We start from the raw sequence: 20843 nt of genomic DNA, 5'->3' as shown, positions 1-20843 counted from the left end.
AGTAACTTTCAGTGTTAAGTTTGTGTGTGTGTTTTTAATACTTCCTTATCTTTAATGTGACAAAGTAATATAGTAGAGGCAAAGGCTGGCCTGAGTGTGAAATGGTGCTAGGATCATAGAAAATCACAAAAGGCCATGGACGGGGAAAAGGGAGGTCTGGCAGGACTGTGAACATGGGAAAGAAAGCGAGGCTCAGGGATGAGGACACTCTGAGACTATCATCGTAAGAGAAGGCTAAGTGGCAAAACGTCTCCAAATAACTAAGTTTGAAACTATTTTCTTTCAGAATTTTCTGCTACAATTTCCGAAAGTTCTTAACTTACACATACTAAAATTTCAAGTAGCCTAAAATATTCTAATAGAAAATATAAGAACAGTTACAGTTTTCAAGGTCTAACCTTTTTAGCAGTGAACTTTTACACTCACTAGGGAAATGAAACAAGAATGTAACCCACCAGACACAAATGGTTAGTTTTCACAGTAATTCCATAATTTCAAAGGAAACATTAAAAACGAATACTCTCCTCAATATAATCAGAACCACCACCAAAAAGCCCTTAATTTTTGAAGCAGAATTTGTTTCCAGCATTATTTTCTTTTTGGTGACAGTCTATCTATGGTCTATCCTTTGTAACGTCATTGCTATCATCTTTCAAAAAAATGTCCATCTACAAATTAATTAACTTTCTTGAGACAAATCCCTGGTATACTATTCTTCTGATTCCCGTGAAAGACTCACTTTTAAGATACAATTGCAGCTGCCCCACACTGCCAGTTACTGTGTCATACACACGCCTTAAAATTCTGTAATCAGCAACCACCAGGTGCCGTATCGCATTCAGCACACCACAGTCAGTCAATACAGACATCCCCAAACACACCAAGGCTGGTTTTGTCAAATGTTTTATTGAGTGTAGACATCTGGAGTACTGTAAAACATGCATTATCTGTAGATTCAAAAAGGAGCAAGCCACATTGTCCTCACTGTCAAATGTGTCAGGCTTGGCATCCATGATGGAGATTAATGAAGTATCATGAGAGTAATATGGTTCCTGAAAAGCCTCTACAATTTGGACTAGGGTCTTAATCACGTGAAAAGCAAAGCTGTTCACATTTAGTGAACTTGCATTTCATTGGAGGTACACAGTATTGTAATTTTAAAACAAAAATAATTCTGTTTTTAGAAGATTCCCATCCCCCAACTGTATCTGTCCCTCAGTTTTCAGAAATTTTAATTTAAAAAAATCATATCCCTTTTTGGAAGTTGTACATTTATCTGAACAATAACTAAAATTTATTTCTTCTTCGGTTGCTGAGGTGTATTAAATTTGAAGAAGATAATATCTCCATCTTCGACAATGTAATTTCTGCCTTGTTGTCTGTACTTTCCAGCAGCCTGTAAAGAGGAGATAGAGAGGAAATGGGTTATTTTAAAACTAAATACATGAGGTAAATGGTAGCAGCAGATGCAAAAAGTATTCTACTTCTTGGGTCATATTAAACACAACAAGAAATACGGGAAAACATGTAAGTTCAAAACTAGACTAGGAGAGAAGCAAAGTCTTCCTGATTTGGGCAGAACTAGATTTTCCATATGTACATAATCATAATGTATTCTCTACTAAATTGTTGGTACATAAATGTAATTATACCAATATCATTAAGTTTCATTACATGCTGTTTATGGTACATTTCTGATGTGTCTGCAAACATCCGGCAAGTCACTGTAACAAAACAGATCAAACCAGGCAGGAAGACTAGACAACTAGTTTGAAGCTACTTTATTTGCTTAAGGAAAATATTTGGTGATACTGGTGATGCCAAAGAGTCTGCTACAAGAGAGACTATTACCAATTTTAATGTACAGATTTTAAATTATTTCCTTGAATTTTTTTTATTTAGTCTTGACCACGGCCAGAGTAGTGTGTACTAAAATTCATCACGAAGAAGTTTACTGACTAACGGCCCTAGTTACAAGCAGACTCTAACAGGTTGGAACTGCAAAGACAGATATTTTTCGCACTTGTAAATTAGTCGGCAAAGCAACTGATTCCACCTGCTGGCATGCAGATCCCCAAGTGCAATCCGCCAGTAATTCTAATACTAACAAGCAGCAGTTCCAGGGACCCAGGTTCACCCCAGGTGCAGCACACACACTCCACCCTAAGCACAACAGGCTCTTCAGCATCTACACTTAACACTGCACACAACTGACACAGTCCCACAGGACCCCACCATCGACCACTCAACAATGAGAACTCAAGGATCTTTTGGGAAAAATTCTCCAAAGTATTTTCTCTCTGCTAGAATTTACTGAGAACATGAAACCTTTGCCCAACAAGATTAGTACATCTCTTTGAGGATGTTGATAAGAATGTTCAAAGTCAAGTACAATTATACTAATCAGACACAACACTAACAAAGATCATATATCTGAGGTTAAAATCAACAAACCAGATCACAGAACCCTAGTAAGCATATTTTCAAATGTCTAGACTACTTATTAAAAATCACCTACTAACAATGTGCTATTAAAATGGAACCATTTTTTTAAAAAACCAAGATACCCTAACATTCTAAAAAGATACAGATAGATATACACATAAACACACACATACCCACATTCACATGATTTCTGTAAAGACATGTGATATATTGAAGACCATATGCTACTTATTTTGAGAATCTAAAGCCCCCTGTTATAAAACAGTATAGACAATTTAAATCAAATATGTATTGACATGACATATTAATGTAAGTTTATATACTTTGTTACCACTCAACTTTACTACTAATTAAAGGTGACAGTGTTCCTTTAAATTCTCTAGAGACCATTTAATCCATTTCCACTGCTATCAGAAACACTGGTTGAAAAAAAAAATCAATACCCATTTGTGAATCTTGAGTATGTATTAAACAAGACACGTCTAACCAGTTCATTTGCACTTGAAAGCAGCCATCTGTAGAAGCCAGCTTTGCCTAAGCAGATATGATTGCTAATAATGTGATATCCCTGTAGACTACAAAGCCCACACAGAGCTATTCAGTATATAGTTCACAGCACTGGCATTAAATTAGTTATGCTGCACTGGTGTTAGAAATACATATATATATATACATACACACATACACACGTACACAATCTTGCTCTCAAACGTAAAACCTACTTGATAATATACAAGTAAATATTTGTTGAAAAGAGAGCATAATGCAATTCATAAATGCTGTACTTGGAGTTCAAATTCTGAAATATTAGTTTTGGTGATGAAAAACCACATAAAATACTTAATGGTATTCTAAGCTGAAAAGCCAGAGGTCATTCTTTTCTAATTTATAATATAAAAGCTTCCAGTGAGTGTTAAGCATTTCTACAAGCAAGAAATATTATTGTATTATATATGATAAAGTTTCTCTGTATAGTGCAAGGAAGCGTTCCCAATTTACGTATCCTTCAACTTTATTACAGCATAGACACTGATTAAGGATTGGTAAAACATGTTTACAGACTATAAAAAAGAAGCATCGGTTCTTGACTTCTAGTACTAGAAAGACATCCTTAATCATCTTTACTTCATGAAAAAATACACATGCCAACACGATGTAGCATGTTGAAAAATAATCTGAGATTTTTCAAGTCTGATTAGCATTCCTGACAAAGTTCAATCTCAGTATTTGTGTACCTATCAATACAAATGACACCATTAAAAAGTTAGTGACTTTATTTAGTTATAAAATGTAACTTCTTTCACTCCACTTAAAAATCAAAATGGGGCTCTCACTCTACACTGAACCAATTATACCAAGATTTTTCCCTCTTCTTCCTGGGGTCCCAAACAGTTCTATTAAAGTCCTGCTGTCCAGTATGATCTTTCCAATGATTACCAATGAGAATAAACTAAACTTGAAACAAACTTTTTTTGCATTCCTTTCAAATTACCAAACAGTAAACACAAGAGAGACCTTTTAAACTTCTTAATATTTTCTATGGTATTCTTCAAATACCGAATTAAATGAAAGATAAAGAAGCCCTCCTACAATGTCAGTTTAATCACTTGACCTATTTATCAATTACAGATGACACAGTATTAGATTTTGCTAAGTAAAACCTAATAAAGCCAAACTAAGCTTGCAGAATTTACGTTAAAAAAAAATCATTATTCATGTATAAGCACTGCTTCATTGTTAGTGGTTGCAAATCAAATTATACTTATTAGCTAAAATAAAGCATGATTTTGGACCTGCCCTCTAGTGTTGAGAAAGCAAATCAAATTCCCAAAGATCTTAAAAAAAAAAAAAAAGAAAAAAAAGTACAACTATGAAGTTTTAGCAAGAACAGATTTTGATTAACTACATTTCTGTCCCTTTCCTTGAATTGATCATGAGCATATATATACTACTTTTACTTTAGACATTCAAATGTAAAAAGTATAATTTTCCTTTGGCCATTAGTGAACAAATTCTTTGAAATTATTTATAATTACTTAAAATTATTTTTATTTTCAGTTTTAGAAAAATGCCACAAATATATACTGATAATTCACACATTTTAAAAATTATCTAAAAGCATGTAAACAGCAACAGCTCTTCAATCAGTTGACAGGAATACTAAACCCTGACACACATTTTAAAAGACAGTTATCATTCATTTTAATGAGTATTTTTATATTAGTGAAAATTATACAATATGAAACCAGAAGATAATTCCTTACCTTGACTGCATTTTCAGAACCTTCTTCTTTAAAATCTTCGTATTTCATTACTTCAGCCATAATGAATCCTTTTTCAAAATCTGTGTGAATCTTTCCTGCAGCCTGAGGAGCCTTCGTCCCTTTCTTTGAGAAGAAAGACCAGAGAAAACTAATTGCATTTAAGATGATTGATTGTAAGCGTAGAGTTTCTTTTCTCTGATCTGCAGTTGAGTTCAACTTAAACTTAGTTTAATATCACAGTTAAGATGTCAGATATACAATTAGTCCAATGTGAACACTGGGCACTGTCTGTGCAGCAGATTTTAGCACAGACAGATCAGTAGATATTAAAGAAGCATGGCTTTGTTTTTCCTGACAGTCATCCAGTTTTATTGATTTAGATGCAGTGGTCTAGTTTGGGTGTAGGTTTCATTTCGATTTTCTATTCTTCACAGTGGAAAAAAAAATAAGGATTTTAAAGTAACTTTCAAGCTGAATTATCAAAGGTTTAAAAAAGATAAAAAGCCTTAAAATTTCAGCTCATCTAAAGAACATATAAAAATCAATATACAAAGGGACATTTTAAAGACATTTCCAACAAATCATAAAAATCTATGTTCAGCAAATAATTTTGAAATTCTCATAAAATTTCAGTAATAAAATTTCCAAACATTTAACATAATACAGGCTGCCTCTAACCATCAGGAAGGAAAATTCAAGTTGATATGGGAAGAAAAATGTCTTATAATTACTCCATATGTTAAATTACAAGGACATACATTCCAGACACACACAACCATGGAAAGAAATTTGAGAAATAATGGTGACCTAAAGGCTGCTTAATAAAGCATGTTAAAGTGATAAGGAGTCTGACACTATAAAGCACAGTTTTTACAATAAAAGATGTATTGGGTTAATATGGCTACTCACTGATGCTTACCTGACTAAATATCTTAGCACATTAAATCATGGATACTTACAATCAGTCTTAAGATAAACCAGCTTTCACATTTTCAAGCCCAGAACATGTTATCTTTCCTGCTACATATACTTAAGTTTGGAAGTTTAAAGGCTTTAAAATATATAGTGAAAATAAACCGTGGCAATTTGTTTACCAACTTGGATTTGCTTTGACATTATTTTCTTAGTCTATATAAAAGGACCTTGGTTAGAAGTCAATCAAACATTTCTTTACAAAGAGGAGAAGGAATAAAAAGTGAATCTCATTCACACAACACATTGAACATTACATTGAGCTGCCTCCGTGATTCTACCCATATTAAATCAAAATAAATCTAACGATAAATTATGATAGTCAGTGAAAACAGAAATCAAAATAGCATTAAAATTTATCATGGAGCATATACTAAAAAAAGCATAATGGAAGAATCCATAAGACAAGGAGTATTTCTAAAAGTTATGACATTATTTTTATATCCTGTAATGCTATTTGGGACTACATATATTTCAAAATATTTTTAAGTAGTAACTACCATATTACAATATATTTACATTTAAAAGCAAGCCATTACAGTTCACAGTTTCTATTGTCCTCTGGGAATAAATTAGTCATTCTTTCTGGTCGTAATCAGTATACATCAATATTTAAAATACATATCACATTTTTAAAGAAGAAAGACTGAATATACAACATTGCAAAAATAAATACCACTTCTATGAATTCAAATAAAAAAGCATGAATTATTACACATTGAGTTTAGCTCTTTGAGCCCAACTGTGTATCTATGAAGAGCATAATGATGTCATATTGCTTTTATTGCTGAAAATGTAATCCGAGCAAAGCAAAGGAGGAAAGAACCACCCGCAACCCAAACAAACTTAGCGAATACAAAATGAAAAGCAACATCAATTTCACTGCAGACAAACCCAGTCACACAGATTAAGCAAGCACAATACTGGTGCGTCTTATCTCTGACCACAGGAGGAGGGTAGACAGATTCTACAGGATGAAGAAATTCAGACTATGTAATAGGCAGAATCAATTGTTACCTGCCTCAATCAATGCCGCTCCACTTTCACTGTTCAGCAGCTCACAAATAATTAAAGTTATCCTGGACAAAAACCTCATCTGTAATGACTAGCTAACCGCCACCATGACAAACTTCAAAGTCAGTGATATCAATCTGAATTCAATAGTGTGGAACTGGATATAGCTGATGAATAAGTATGAATCTTACCCTGATGGTCCATGCACGTACTTCATCTGGGCCTGCAGTGAAAAAGTATTCTAGTTGGAGTGCTGCAAACCCAGCCTTAATGATCTTTGGCAAAGCGCTGAAATAAAATGAAACAAATTCACTCAACATATAAGTTGATTGTGCCAGAGATCAGTATAGAGCTAAAATTATTCATTTCAAGCAGAAATGTTAAAGATATTAGTAAATGACCATTCATCTTTCATAATACACTTGAAGAGGACTGAAAGCATGTAACTGTTTCTAAAAACCCCTTCTAAAATAGGTTTTAATTATATTAGTCTGAATGTATCATTTCAAACTGTTTACCATAAAAAAAAAGAAAAATTTGATCTGCCCATCCTAAAACTATTTTCCTCCAATATTAATTATTTCCAGGACATGGGTCATGCAAGCAACATTATTTGACTGAAATCCAATGTTTAAACAATATATTAGTGTTACTCAGAAAAAATTAAGGCAACTGATTCACCCTTTCCCCTCCCCCACTGAACATGACGAAAGAGTTTTGGCGATCATTCCTTCTCAAAAATATACATAACTAATACCTATGTTATAATTAAAACACTGTACAGAGATGACAGATGACAGTTAAAAACTTAATTTAAAATAAATCTTTTCACTCTGTCTCATGGTAAAGAAAGGAGAAGATTCCCTCTTTATAATGGTAATTACTCTGTCATTTATTATTCTATCAGCGCAAGCAATTAAATTACTGCAAGGAAATAGTTGATAATAAAGTGTAGGGAAAATGAATGCTAATTAACCTTTGTGTCATGTTCGCTTCCAGATACTTCTGTCTCTCCTCAGCACTCAATTCTTGCAACTTGAGTTCCAAGGCCCCACTAAAAGGAATGACCAAGGCACCTGGGTCATACTTGTCCACCCACTCTTTAATTTTTATCAACCTGTAGACAAAAAAGGGCACAACATTATCTTGTAGTGCATGCATGACTGTACCACATTCATTATTATCAAGTAGCACATACATATTCATAAGAATTGCACGGTTTTATGATGCCATCTTTTTGTGTATAGCTTTCCAAGGTCAAGGCATTAACAGGCAGCAATTGCTTCAGGTATACGCCATGAGATTTTACTGTAATCTAGTTTTACTTTAGCACATTTTCAATACAAACTATTACACAAATATTATAAAACTTTTTAAACTTACACTAAATTTTTTCAGCATTAACACCTGTGCCCTTGAAAACCTCAATTTTATGATTTATATTATTTTCCTTAGTTTACAAAGTAAAATGTTAAGAAGCAAAAACGTCAAGTTCTGTTTATATAGGAACCATAACCTAAAAAGTGCCAGCTAATTGTGAAGTTTTTGTCAAATAAATAATTGGTTCCACCCAGATATTTATATGCCTAGTTCAGTTCCTTCTGGGACTAACAAAAGCTTACAGTTACACCTGGTTGTGAGGGAGATTTCTGCTAATCAAGACAAACACATCCAGAAACACAGATTTACAAACCTAGTTGATTATATATGCACACCATTCTTAACGAATCTCACTTTTGTAGGACCACAAATAAGGGAACTGCAGAGGAAATAAATTCCTTTAATCACAAAGGGTTTAGAAAGCCAAATCAGTTAGGGAATAGATACCAAGTGTTTGCTGAAAGGATGTTATTGAATGATTTCTTTTTCTTCCAAATCATGGAGTATTCTGGCAAAGCAGTAGTTAGAAAATGAAGAAGTATAGTGAATATATTAACTAGGTTCTGATTCTAGCTTTTAATTCCTGGGCAGGTTACTGAAACTTTCTTTCTTTCTTTTTAATAATGTTTATTTATTTTTGAGAGAGAGACAGAGACAGAGAGAGAGAGAGAGAGAGCATGAGCAGGGGAGGGGCAGAGAGAGACAGAGAGAGAGACAGAGAGAGAGAGAGAGAGAGAGAGAGAGAGAGAGAGAATCTGAAGCAGGCTCCAGGCTCTGAGCTGTCAGCCACCCAGGTGCCCCAAGAAGCCTCAGTTTCCTCATCTATAAAAATGGAGATAATTATAGTACACATTATATTGTAATGAACCTAGAAAAGTAATGCCTGGCCTCCAATAAATGGTATTACTATTATTATAACTGTTAATAATAACAGTAGTTACTATTATTTTCATTCTCAGATTATCATAGATTATATGCCTATGATTCTGGAGCAGGGTTTAGTATAGAAGTGAACATAGATGTCATAGAAACTTATGTTAAAAATGTTAATGCATACAAGTTTTACATAACCCTACTAGTCTCCCAAATTTAGACCAAGGTTTTAATAGCTATTATGGCAAAAAAAATTGTGGCAGGTATCCTTTAAATAATCAATGTAAATGCCACCTTAGAAACACAAGAACTGGACCACAAATTCATCAAAACTCACCTATCAAAGAAAATGACAGGGGATCAGAGTTATTATAAAATTAAGAATATAGCCTACTGAGTAGGATTTAGGATGGGATAAAGGAGTGAAATATTCACACAACAGTTTGTACATGTTTACATACAGCAGTTTGTACATGTTTGTTATATAAGGCTAACCTATAATTTACTTATTTAATATGTTATCAGTGGTTTCTGATCTTAATTTTTTTTTCCTTTGGTCACATCCTAAAAGAATGGAACAATCCCTAAGATTATTTTGGAATAAAGTATGTGTCCTTTAAAATAAGAAATCCAAACCAGATATTTTATTATCCAAAATTATGAAGGACAGGTTAAAGAAAAAAGGGAAAATCCGTTTTTATTTTTATTATTATTTTTAAAGATTTTACTTTTAAGTAATCTCTACACCCAATGGGGGGCTCGAACTCACAAGCCCGAGACCAAGAATTGCACACTCATACTCCACAGACTGAGCCAGACAGGTGCCCCCAAAAAGGGAAAATTTAAATTGATATACTTCTGCCTATAAGAACATTATAAGATTCTAAGTTACTTCACAGACTTACACTATTCAAACAAACGATATGGTTTAATAACATACGTTTATTATACAAGTCAGAATCAAGTGTGTGTGTGTGTGTGTGTGTGTGTGTGTGTGTGCGTGTGTGTGTGTGTATTCATTGAAAATGAAATAAAACAAGCCCAGGTAAGAGGATAATATAAAAATATAATACACATTTTGTTTCATAAATATGGTCAACATAACTAATAAAACCAGAACTGTTATGAAACAACAAGATAAGAAATAATTACTTTGGCTAAAACATCAATTCAGAATAACAATAGTTCTACCCTGTCATTTTAACAGCCTTTCCTGCAGAATCCTCAGAGGGATTATTTGCATTCCTCAGGTGTTCTATTGTACAATTCAGATGAATAAAGACTTACAAATCATTCCTCTACCGCCAATGTGAGACTTTGATCTGGTGAATACACCATTGTACCTTAACTATAATTGGCAAAAAACCTGACAGTGTAGAGCATCACAAGCTTAATAACAAAGGAGAATATCTCAAAGTGTTGACAGATGATCTTCATAATGCAGAAGCAGAGCTGGTACATTTTAGCAATAAATGAGCACTGAGGTCTAAAGGTCTCTAAAGTGACTGACATCAGACCTGCTATAGCCTCACTAAAAGAAAAAGGTACCGGAGCACTCTCCGTAAAGTGAGTTAGGCTCTTTGCCTGCAAGCTTCACTTTTGTGACTTTCACTGTCATAGAAAACACAGGGAAGATGAAAAGTGAGTTAGGTTCTTTGGCTGTCTGCTTTACTTTTGTTACTTTTACTATCAAACAAAAGTGAGAAATGTCCCAAAGTGATTTTTAATTACATATTTGAAGTAAGCCTTCGGTAATGAAAACATAGTCCTCAATTTTAAGATTATAGACTGAAATACATATAATATATCTATTAGGTCTTATGGTTACAAAAGTGTGATAATGAGGCCAAGATCACAAGTTTGAACCCCATTGGGACCAGTTACCTTTTGCAGAAAAATGTCTATTCTATTGCTACAAACCATACCCCAAACTATAGTTAGTCATCTAAAAAATGTGTGCTACTAGCACAAGAGGGATATGAAAAATCAAAGTTGAGCTCAGTACCACCACCAGAAAAACAGTTTCAAGTACATTCTGTCAAAGTGACTGAATAATAATCTCCATATACAACGTTAACAAATGTCTAAAGAACACTATCCAATTGTTAGAGACCAAAATAATGAAAATGATGATGAAACTGTCACAGAATATCGAATTATATAAGGAGAGACAAAACAGTAAAGACACTACACTCCCAAAGAGTTAAGCTGTAAAGACTTTGATAATGTTCATTTTGCAAATTTATACAACCAGATTATTGCAGGGGGATCCACCCTTCTCTTGATAAGGAGCCAGAGCCACGCTGATTTCCCCAAAGTCTTATGAGTGACAAATGGAAAAAGGAATTGCCATTAGTTGTATTTTTCTCTCTGGTAATGATTCCATAGCAAGGGGACAAAGCAAAGACAAGGAGTTTTAAGACTAAAAGGATGATGCTTTGGAGATACACTGGCAGGTTGTGAGGTGACACTGTTTGGCAGAACAAGATCTTTAATATTAAATTAGTATTCGATTTCCAAAAGATCATGTCTCAAATGTATCTTTGCTCTTATAATCTGATCTTCTCAGCAAGTCTTAAAATTCCAGATTCCATAATTTGATTTTCCTAGGATTTATTTACATTGCTTGTATTTCTTTTCCCAGATACTAATTTTATTTCTAAAAATTCTATTTGTTTCTCTTTCAAATCTACCTGCTCTTTTTAAGAATATTTTACTCTTATTTAATGAGTTCTTAGTCCCTTTCCCTATTTTAAGCAGATTAAAAGTTCTTTTCGGACTGCTCTAATTACTTCTGGTTTCTTGGGTAAAACTCTGCCCCCCCATCATTTGTCACCTGCAAGCAGCCCCTCAAACAGTTGGTTCCTTTGTATGTGCTGTGCCGTTTGGGTCATTTGTGTGTGGTCATTTGGCAGCAGCAGTCAAGTTCTAAGGGAGTCTGCTTCCCCATGTTTAGAGATCTATCTATGGAGTAGTTTTGCGCTTATTCTTCCAGGAAAGAGCTATGGAGGGTCATGGGCTCTGGATCATTTTAAGGCTTAGTTATTTCTGCATTAGGTTATTGGTCATGCAAATTAAGGCCTCCTACCTCATACAGTTCTGTCCTAGTCTCTAATTCCTGATAGTACAGTTTCTTCCTTTGTCTGGAAGGGGTGGGAATGGAAGGCATTTTTCTAGGACCTGATTATGGAAAGGATAGCTTTTTCTAAGCTTTTATGAATGAGCCTCATTCTGGTACCTGCAGTCCAGGGCCCATGCCTGGACTCTTATTCCTATGGCCACCAAGGCTTCTAGGCCATATATTAGCTGGGTTTTCCTCAAGAGCCATACCTTATTGATTTTACTCTCTACTCTCACTGAGTTTCCTCATTGTTTTTGGCACCTAGAAAACCCCTTACTGTCTTTCAAGTCCTTCTGTGTGTTCTAAAAATACCACATCATCATCAAGACCATCCTTGACTGGTTATTTTCTCTGGTGTTTCCATACATGAGGAACAAGAGGGGAGCCTCCTGTACCGGCTCAGTCCACCATCTTAACTGAAACCTCTCCATACTGGAGTTAAATCTTCCATTTTATTGTGTTCTAATACAACAGCTTTCAAACTTGTTTTTGAATATTACCCACAGGAAGAAATAGATTTTATACTGGATTCAAACATATGGTGCACAGACATATTATTTTCATACACATATCCAAACTGACACAGGTTTCACAAAACAATACTTACCTTTATAATGGGAAATAGGACAATCTCGATGGTGCTATTTGATATTCTACGTAACTAAATTCTTGCAACTTAAACTCCTGAAATAGTTTTCTCTAACATACTTTCATAAGAACTTTAACTTTTTTTCCATACTTCATGTCCATCTAGCCTTTTGACTACATCCTAGCTACTAAAGATCACTCAACCCAGCACTAAAGCCAAGTTATATTGTCATTTATGGTATTTTTGCTGAACATGAGAACTCTCTCCAATCTGTTCACTCTAGTTTGCAACATCAAAGGATATTTAAAATCCTTAAAACTGTTACATATGATAGGATTAGGTCCTTATATACAACCTACATAATTTTCTGCGAATCTAGGTCTTACTTTTTCTTTCTTTTTTTAAAAATCAGCAGTAATATCTTATATCTGACCGACTGCTAGCCAAGAACCATATGTCAATATTCAGAAAATGATGCAACTTACACAAAGGAGGATCTAGGGCTGATTCATTCAGTGACTTAATATCATTCAGTCAATGTTATTAAGGACTTGACCTTTACTAAGCTAGTTCTCTCATGTTGTTCATGGTATGGATGTACCATAAATCCAGGGGGCACTGATAAAGACTGAGGTCATTTTAGTCTCCCTGCCTTACAGGTTTACTCTCTCTTCTATTAAAACTGCTCAGAGTACCAAAGAAATGACTTTAAAATATCACATTCCTTTTTTCCATTTTCCAAACATAATCACTGCAAATTAATGTCAATTTACAGTGTTGTAGAAGAAAAGAAAAAAAAAGAAATAATGGCTCATGGAAGGTAAGGTTATCCTCTTAAAGATGACAGAAACACTGATTAATCCAGCTCTTTCACAAATGGCAATAAATGACACTAGAATTATTAATACTAAAATTAATACCACAAACAATATACAAACTGAAATATATGCTGTAAGCAATATTTGTTCAAGGCCCAAAAGTTAACTCCAGAAAATCCAAAATTCCCAACTCTTTAGAATTCTTTGAATAAAGTTATTAGAATGCCGTTACTAGAATAGGGAAGCCAATGGGGGTGGAGGGGAAGGAGGGAGAAAGAAAATACCAAAAAAAGGTAAACTTTAGTCTAATTGATTCGTGTCTAAAAACCTAATCCCTGTTCCAAAAGAGATCCCCATCTTTGATGTATGTAACAGACTTCAAATTTCAGTGTTCTTGTCTGACTTCATGGAGCTGTACAGAAGAACAATTATAACTCTGTTCCTCAGAACATGGTCACATCACTTGGGTATCTATTGGAAGTGCAGAATTTCAGAATCTGCATTTTAACAAGATCCCCAGGTATTTCATAGATATATTAAACTTTCAGAAGCACTGAACTAAAGGACTTTGAAAATAACAGCACATTAACTGAAAGGAGGAAAATGTCTGAGATAACGCCTCAGACCAACAGACAACTAAGCAGATGCTGACCACATATCCCACTGATATGAGAGGAGTGAGAATAATAAAAAAAAATTCCTGCTTACATCTTCCAGGTTCAAAACCACAAGAGAAAAAAGTCACTAGAATTTAGGAAGTGTAAGGAAAAGGTCTGTGAATCCCCTGCAATGTCAACGAAGTTCCAAATTCACAGTAAAAATAATTACTTTAGACAGAATTACTATATGGTCACAGTTTCTTACTGTGTAAGACATGATTACACGTCTCTTATTCTAATAAGCCTCAATACCTGGAAAAACATCTGTAGTAAGTTAACTTTGGAGTCTAGATTCAAATTATAAGAAGTGATTCCTACAGAGCAGACTTTGTGAAATTTAAATTCTTATCAAGTAAAAGGGATATTATACCACAAATTGTTCCCTATAAGGACCTCACAGAACCACTGTCTGAAAAACTCCACTCCTTCTGCAGTCACCATAGTAAGATGGCCTTTGTATACATCTAAGCATGTGTGTGTCCGTGTGTGTGTGCCCATGTGTGCATAAAAGGAAATAAAGTCTACAGAAATGGGCATTCCTTTTGCAGCAAATAAATAAAAACCAGGTTCCAGGCTCTCTGGTTCAAGGATTAACAAGATTTCTGACTCTAGCAGTAACTGGAAGGTTATGAAGAAACTGAAACAATAGGTGCTATGACAAGGAGACAACCTTAAAAGCAAATTAGAAAAATTGGGATATATTTATCCTAACACTTTGGGTTCACCATGACTCTGAGATTTCTTTAACTCTTAACATACTTAAAAAAAAGATAATATATGCAATTATCTATATTCAGCAAAAAGGCTTTGTTTACAAAAAAAATTCTTTCAATGAATAGACGGGAGGAAACAGCAGGATGAATCCTAAATAGTTGGAGAAAACCATAGTAATCCCATTCTCTAGCTGGCAACTGGTTTGAGAATGGGCACAGGAACCCCGTTCTGGTCATGGGGCATGAGGGGAAGCCTCCTAGAGGCTTCAGAAAAAGACTCTGAAAGGTTCCTTTGGCTCTTAAGCAAGAAAAGATGGGCGTCTTTACTGCACACTATTTCTGGATCTTACCCTGGAATTCTAGGGGCCACTTTGTGACCAACCGAAGTGGGGAAAGAGGAGAAAAACCCTTCTTCTTGGTAATAATATCACAACCTTGAGTTAAACAGGAACACTGAATTAAACAACCCTAGAGACATATTACCTTGGGTCTTATTATTATGTATTAGAATGGTGTTTGTTATTTATAGTTAAAAGCATCCTGATACTGATAATGACCACGTTTTGGGATTATCTTCATTTAAGTATATGAGTAACTGGTCAAACTCCAATTTATTATTTAAGAAACCTGCTCCTGCAGAGTCTTCTCTGAGCTTCCACATAGACGCTATTACCACGTTCCACCCTGTATTATAGATTGTCTATTTTCTTCTCTTCTCCCACTATAATAAAAACTTCTTGAGGTCAGGAACTGTCTTTTGTTCCCAGATATATCCACAGAACTCTCCCAACATAGCACTGAGACACAGTGGATGTTCAATCATCTTCTGAATGGATGATAAAATGGAAAGAGCTTTAGGCTAATAACTAGTTGAGTGACTACGGGCAGTTACTTAAGGCCTCTTAGCTTTAATTTACTAATCTGCAAGCTGATGAGTAGTTTTCAGTATGTTCTGGGTTCTCTAAAGGAGCTCCCAAGATGCTAGGAGACAAAAGGGTGGAAAGAGATGAAGGAACATGGAGGCTGTAGATCCTCCACTCTCGCATTTCAACCACAGCTGCATCATTCTTATATGTTGAATTTCTGCATCCGATTTCATCAGAAGAAAGTTCTGTTGTTTTTAGCAACTCTAAAGTTCAATGAGTAGATGATCCTTTTTAGATGGCAAACTACCATTTTATGGCATATGCCAGAAGCCGAACAAGTGTAAGTGCTAAAGTCTTTCTGCTTAAATACTACTTTTCACCATCTTTAAAAGAAAAACAAAACACCTCTCTCTTCTCCTCTTCTGTCATTCTCTATTCCCTCACCTCATTTTTTTTTTCCATAGCACTTACTATGTTCTTCTACCCAGCACTGGTGAACCCGCTTACCCAGTTATTAGGGCAAGGAATTTTTAAATACTTTGTTCCCTGCAGTATCCCCAGCACCACTTATAACCGTGCCTGGCACAAACAGATGCTCGTTAGGTGCTGGGCAGATCAACAATTAGGAATGAATTAAATTGAAAGTTAATCTACAGATTAGGTAAATGAACATTCAGAAGTACATATTTAACAAAAGAAGTGTCCTTGTACAAGAAAATTACAAAGTACCATTAACAGAAATTACGGACTGAAGTGGAAAGACATCCGTACTCATGCAGTCAAAGACTGAATACTGTTAAGACAGCAATATTCTCCAAACTGATCCACAGACTCCACGCACTCTATTAAAATTCCAGCTGCCTTATGTGCAGAAATTGACAAGCCCATCCTAAGATTCATATGAAAAATGAAAGGCCGAGACAGACTAGCCAAAATAATATTGAAAAAAACAAACAAAACCCCAAACTGGAAGGATTCACCATTCCCTATTTCAAAACTTACTAGGGGCACTTGGGTGGCTCAGTCAGTTAAGTGTCTAACTTTGGCTCAGGTAATGGTCACACAGTTTGTGGGTTCAAACCCTGCGTCGGGCTCCGTGCTGACAGCTCAGAGCCTGGAGCCTGCTTCAGATTCTGTGTGTCCCCCCCCCCCCCCCCCCGCACCGTCCCTCCCTTGCTCGTGCTCTCTGTCTCTCAAAAATAAACAAACACTAAAAAAAAAAAAAAAAAAAAGAACCTTTAAAACTTACTATAAAAACGATATGTCAAGTAATCAAGATTATGTGGCATTGGCATAAAGCTAGACATACAGATCAATGGAATAGATGTGTGAGTTCAGCAAAAAGCCCATACACCCATAATCAATTGATTAAGACAATTTTAATTGTGGTATGGAGGGGTTGTGGGAGGGGGGATGGGCTAAATGGGTAAGGGGCACTAAGGAATCTACTCCTGAAATCATTGTTGCACTATATGCTAATTTGGGTGTAATTTTAAAAAATAAAAAATAAAATAAAATAAAATAATAAAACAATTTTCACTGTGGTAAAAGAAAAACATAAAATTTATCATCTTAATCATTTTTAAATGTATAGTTCAGTAGTGTTAACTATATTCACACTACTGTGTAATGATCTTCACAACTTTTTCATTTTGCAAAACTGAAATTTTATACCCAGTGAACACCACCTTTCCATTTCTCCCCGAACCCCAGTCTCTGGTGACTATCATTCTACTTTCTGTTTGTATGATTTGACTACTTTAGACACCTCTTACAAGTAAAATCATATAGTTTTTCTCTTGTGTGATTTGGCTTATTTCACTTAGCATGATGTGCTCAGGATTCATCCACGTAATAGCATATGTCGAAATGTTTATTCAAGCCTTTGCCCATTTTTAAACTGTGTTATTTGATGTTGATTTTGTTACAGTCAATTGATTTCTGACAAGGGCATCAAAACAATTCAGTGGATTTCCTTCTTTTTAAAGGCTTAATAATATTCCATTGCAGGTATATACCACATTTTGCTTATCACTGATAAGCAAAATTCACTAATAAGCATCTGGATTGCTTCTATCTCTTGACTATTATGAACAATGAGGCAATGAACATGGGTATGCAAATATCTCTCAAGATTCTGCTTTCAATTCTTTGGGATATATGCCAAGAAGTGGGATTGCTGGATTACATGGTAATTTTATTTTTAATTGTTAAAGGAATCTCCATACTGGTTTTCATTTCCACCAATATTGCACAAAGGTTACCATTTCTGCACATCCTTGCCAACACATTTTCTTTTATAGTGCTCATATCTTAAAGGGTGTGAGATGACTGATACCTCATTGTGCTTTGATTTGCATTTCTTTAATGATTAGTGATATTGGCATCTTTTCATATGCTTGTTGGTTCTTTGTATATCTTCTTTGGAGAAATGTTTATTCAAATCTTTTGCCCATTTTTAATTGCGTTATTTATTTTTTGTTGTTGTCATCTTTGCGTTACAGTCAACTGATTTTTGACGAGGGTACCAAAACAATTCAACGAGGAAAGAATAGTCAACAAATGGTGCTCGGATAAGTGGATATCTACAAACAAAAAGAAAAATGAACCAAAGCCCTAAATGTAGGGTTAAAACTATAAAACTCTTAGAAGAAAACTGGTGGAAATCTTCATGACCTTGGATTAGGCAATAGTGTTTCAGAGAGGACATGTAAAGCACAGGTAACCAAACAAAAAAATAAATTAGACTTTATCAAAATTAAAAGTTTTGTTCACCAGAAGACACTATCAAGAAAGTGAAATAAGAATCCATAAAATGGGTAAAAACATTGGAAATCATTTATCTGATAAGGGTCTAGCAGCCAGAATGTGTATATTTAAAACTTAATTATAACTTACAACTAACTCAGTAATAAAAGTACAGAAACCCAACTTAAAATGGGCAACCATGTCTCCCGGAAATGTCCAACAAGCATATGAAAAGATGCTCAGTACCACTAATTATTGAGAAATGCAAATCAACACCATAATGAGATACCATTCTATAACCATCAGGATGTTTATAACTAAAAAGATAGACAATCGGGGTGCCCGACTGGCTCAGTCGGAAGAGCATGCGATTCTTGATCTTGGGATCATAAATTTGAACCTCACATGGAGTGTAGAGATTACTTAATAAGTAAAAATTTTTTAAGAAGTTAAAAAAAAAGGATGGACAATAATAAGTTGTATATCCATACAATGAAATGTAAGTTAGACATAAAAAGAAATGAAGTACTGATACATGCTACAACATGGATGAACCTTAAAACGTACAAAGTAAAAGCCATCAAACACAAAGGGCCACATGTTCTATAATTCAACTTATTTGAAATATCCTCAATGGACAAACCCAGATAGACATAAAACAGATCAGTGGTTACCAGGGGGTTAGGTAGAGAAGGCAATGGGGAATGACTATTAATAAGCACAGGGTTTCTTCTGGGGGTAAAATGTTCTGGAATTAGTGGTGATGGTGGCACAACACTGTAAATACATTAAAACCCACTGAATTGTGTATTTTATTTTATTTTATTTTTTTTTTCAACGTTTATTTATTTTTGGGACAGAGAGAGACAGAGCATGAACGGGGGAGGGGCAGAGAGAGAGGGAGACACAGAATCGGAAACAGGCTCCAGGCTCTGAGCCATCAGCCCAGAGCCCGACGCGGGGCTCGAACTCCCGGACCGCGAGATCGTGACCTGGCTGAAGTCGGACGCTCAACCGACTGCGCCACTCAGGCGCCCCCGAATTGTGTATTTTAAAAGGGAGAATTTCGTGTACACTAATTATCTAAAAAATATAAACCCCAAAGCTAAACTTAGATTTTAAAGATAACAAAAATGCTAATATTCTGTACATTATGATCCTATGATGTCTGACCTTTTAGAGAGAATAGGGATCAATAGGAAAAAACAGAAATTTTGGAGTAAGGCAAAGATCAATTCAAATTTCAGCTTAATTGCACACTAGCCACAAGATCCTAAAAAAGCCGTTTAGGTTTCCCGAACCTCTGTTTAATCACCTATAACACAAATAACAATTATTTTTCCTCACAGGTTGATGTTAGTATTAAAGTGCCTAGAACATAAGAGGCCTTCAAATGTTAGTTCCCAACCTTAGCTCTCTCCTATCAGTGAATGGGGTCATTCTTAATCATTACTGTAGAGTTAAAAATACTATTAGATTACCTGTGAATAAAGAGTGAGAGTTCTTTTTAAAAATCAGGTCTGAAAAAAAAATCAGGTCTGTATTTCTAGGAAGAACTCTTGTCTCACCAACCTTTTATAGATAGGGAGGTAACTGGAAGGGAAAGAATTTAAGCACAATGATTGAAAAAATATTATTAAGCAACTATGTGTACTAGTAAGCATTACGCTAGATCTTTCAAAGTTACACTTTGAAAAAGGGGGTACAGGGGGTAAAGGAGCATAATAAGTGTTATGATAGGGGAAGTAATGTGCTACAGGCATAATGAGGAGGGGGTGCCACAATCCCAACAAAAGAAGATTTTGGCCTCATTTAAATCAGAAATCTCAGAAAAACAGAAACCAATACATTTAATTGTCTTTTCAATTGTAACATTGTTTTCAGGTTTAGTTATAACAGGAAAAGCAGAAAAGGAAAGGGGTTTTTACTCATGATAGAGCTGGAATTTTGTGGGGCCAATAAGAATGTAAGAAACCACCAAGGGAAAGACAAACATGGGTGTGTATGTCAGAGTCCATTTGCACAGACCTCCTTTCCTAAATGGATCCTTCTTCTTGAAGTTGTTCTGAATTCAGCCTCTGTAGGGTGCTTCTATAATCTAACAAAAGTGACCATTCCCTCATGATCCTGTTTATCGAAATCCTCAGTTTACCATGTGGGGTACATGTAAATTTTATAAAGGAACCGACACAGAAGGACCCAAACCCAAGGCAAATAGTCACTGTAAGAAAGGGAAAGTCACTGTTTACGTATCTGTGGAGAAAAGGGATTTGGGGACAGAGGAGAAACAAGAAGCACTAAGAAACAGAAGAGCTCTTATGTAAACTTCAATCGCTGCAAATAGGTACCTGCAATTATTCTTATTAACATATATTTTCAGA

At 35.1% G+C, this 20843-nt stretch overlaps 1 protein-coding gene across 1 annotated transcript in view; it reads right to left on the bottom strand.

Moving 5' to 3' along the window:
* Positions 1 to 887: 887 nt before the first annotated feature.
* Positions 888 to 20843, bottom strand: part of OLA1 (Obg like ATPase 1) — a 172055-nt gene continuing 152099 nt past the window's right edge. Inside the window, exons 8-11 of the mRNA XM_047870985.1 lie at positions 7672 to 7812; positions 6887 to 6983; positions 4710 to 4832; positions 888 to 1396 (exon numbers count right to left, since the gene is read on the bottom strand). Of these exons, the coding sequence (XP_047726941.1) occupies positions 1295 to 1396; positions 4710 to 4832; positions 6887 to 6983; positions 7672 to 7812 (463 nt within the window). The 3' untranslated portion in view covers positions 888 to 1294. The remainder of the gene's footprint in view (positions 1397 to 4709; positions 4833 to 6886; positions 6984 to 7671; positions 7813 to 20843) is intronic.

The sequence above is a fragment of the Prionailurus viverrinus genome, chromosome C1 (genome assembly GCF_022837055.1).
Source record: "Prionailurus viverrinus isolate Anna chromosome C1, UM_Priviv_1.0, whole genome shotgun sequence".
In the NCBI taxonomy this organism is placed as follows: domain Eukaryota; kingdom Metazoa; phylum Chordata; class Mammalia; order Carnivora; family Felidae; genus Prionailurus; species Prionailurus viverrinus.
Note: the sequence above shows the minus strand (reverse complement) of the source record. Positions and strands in the feature narration are given on the sequence as shown.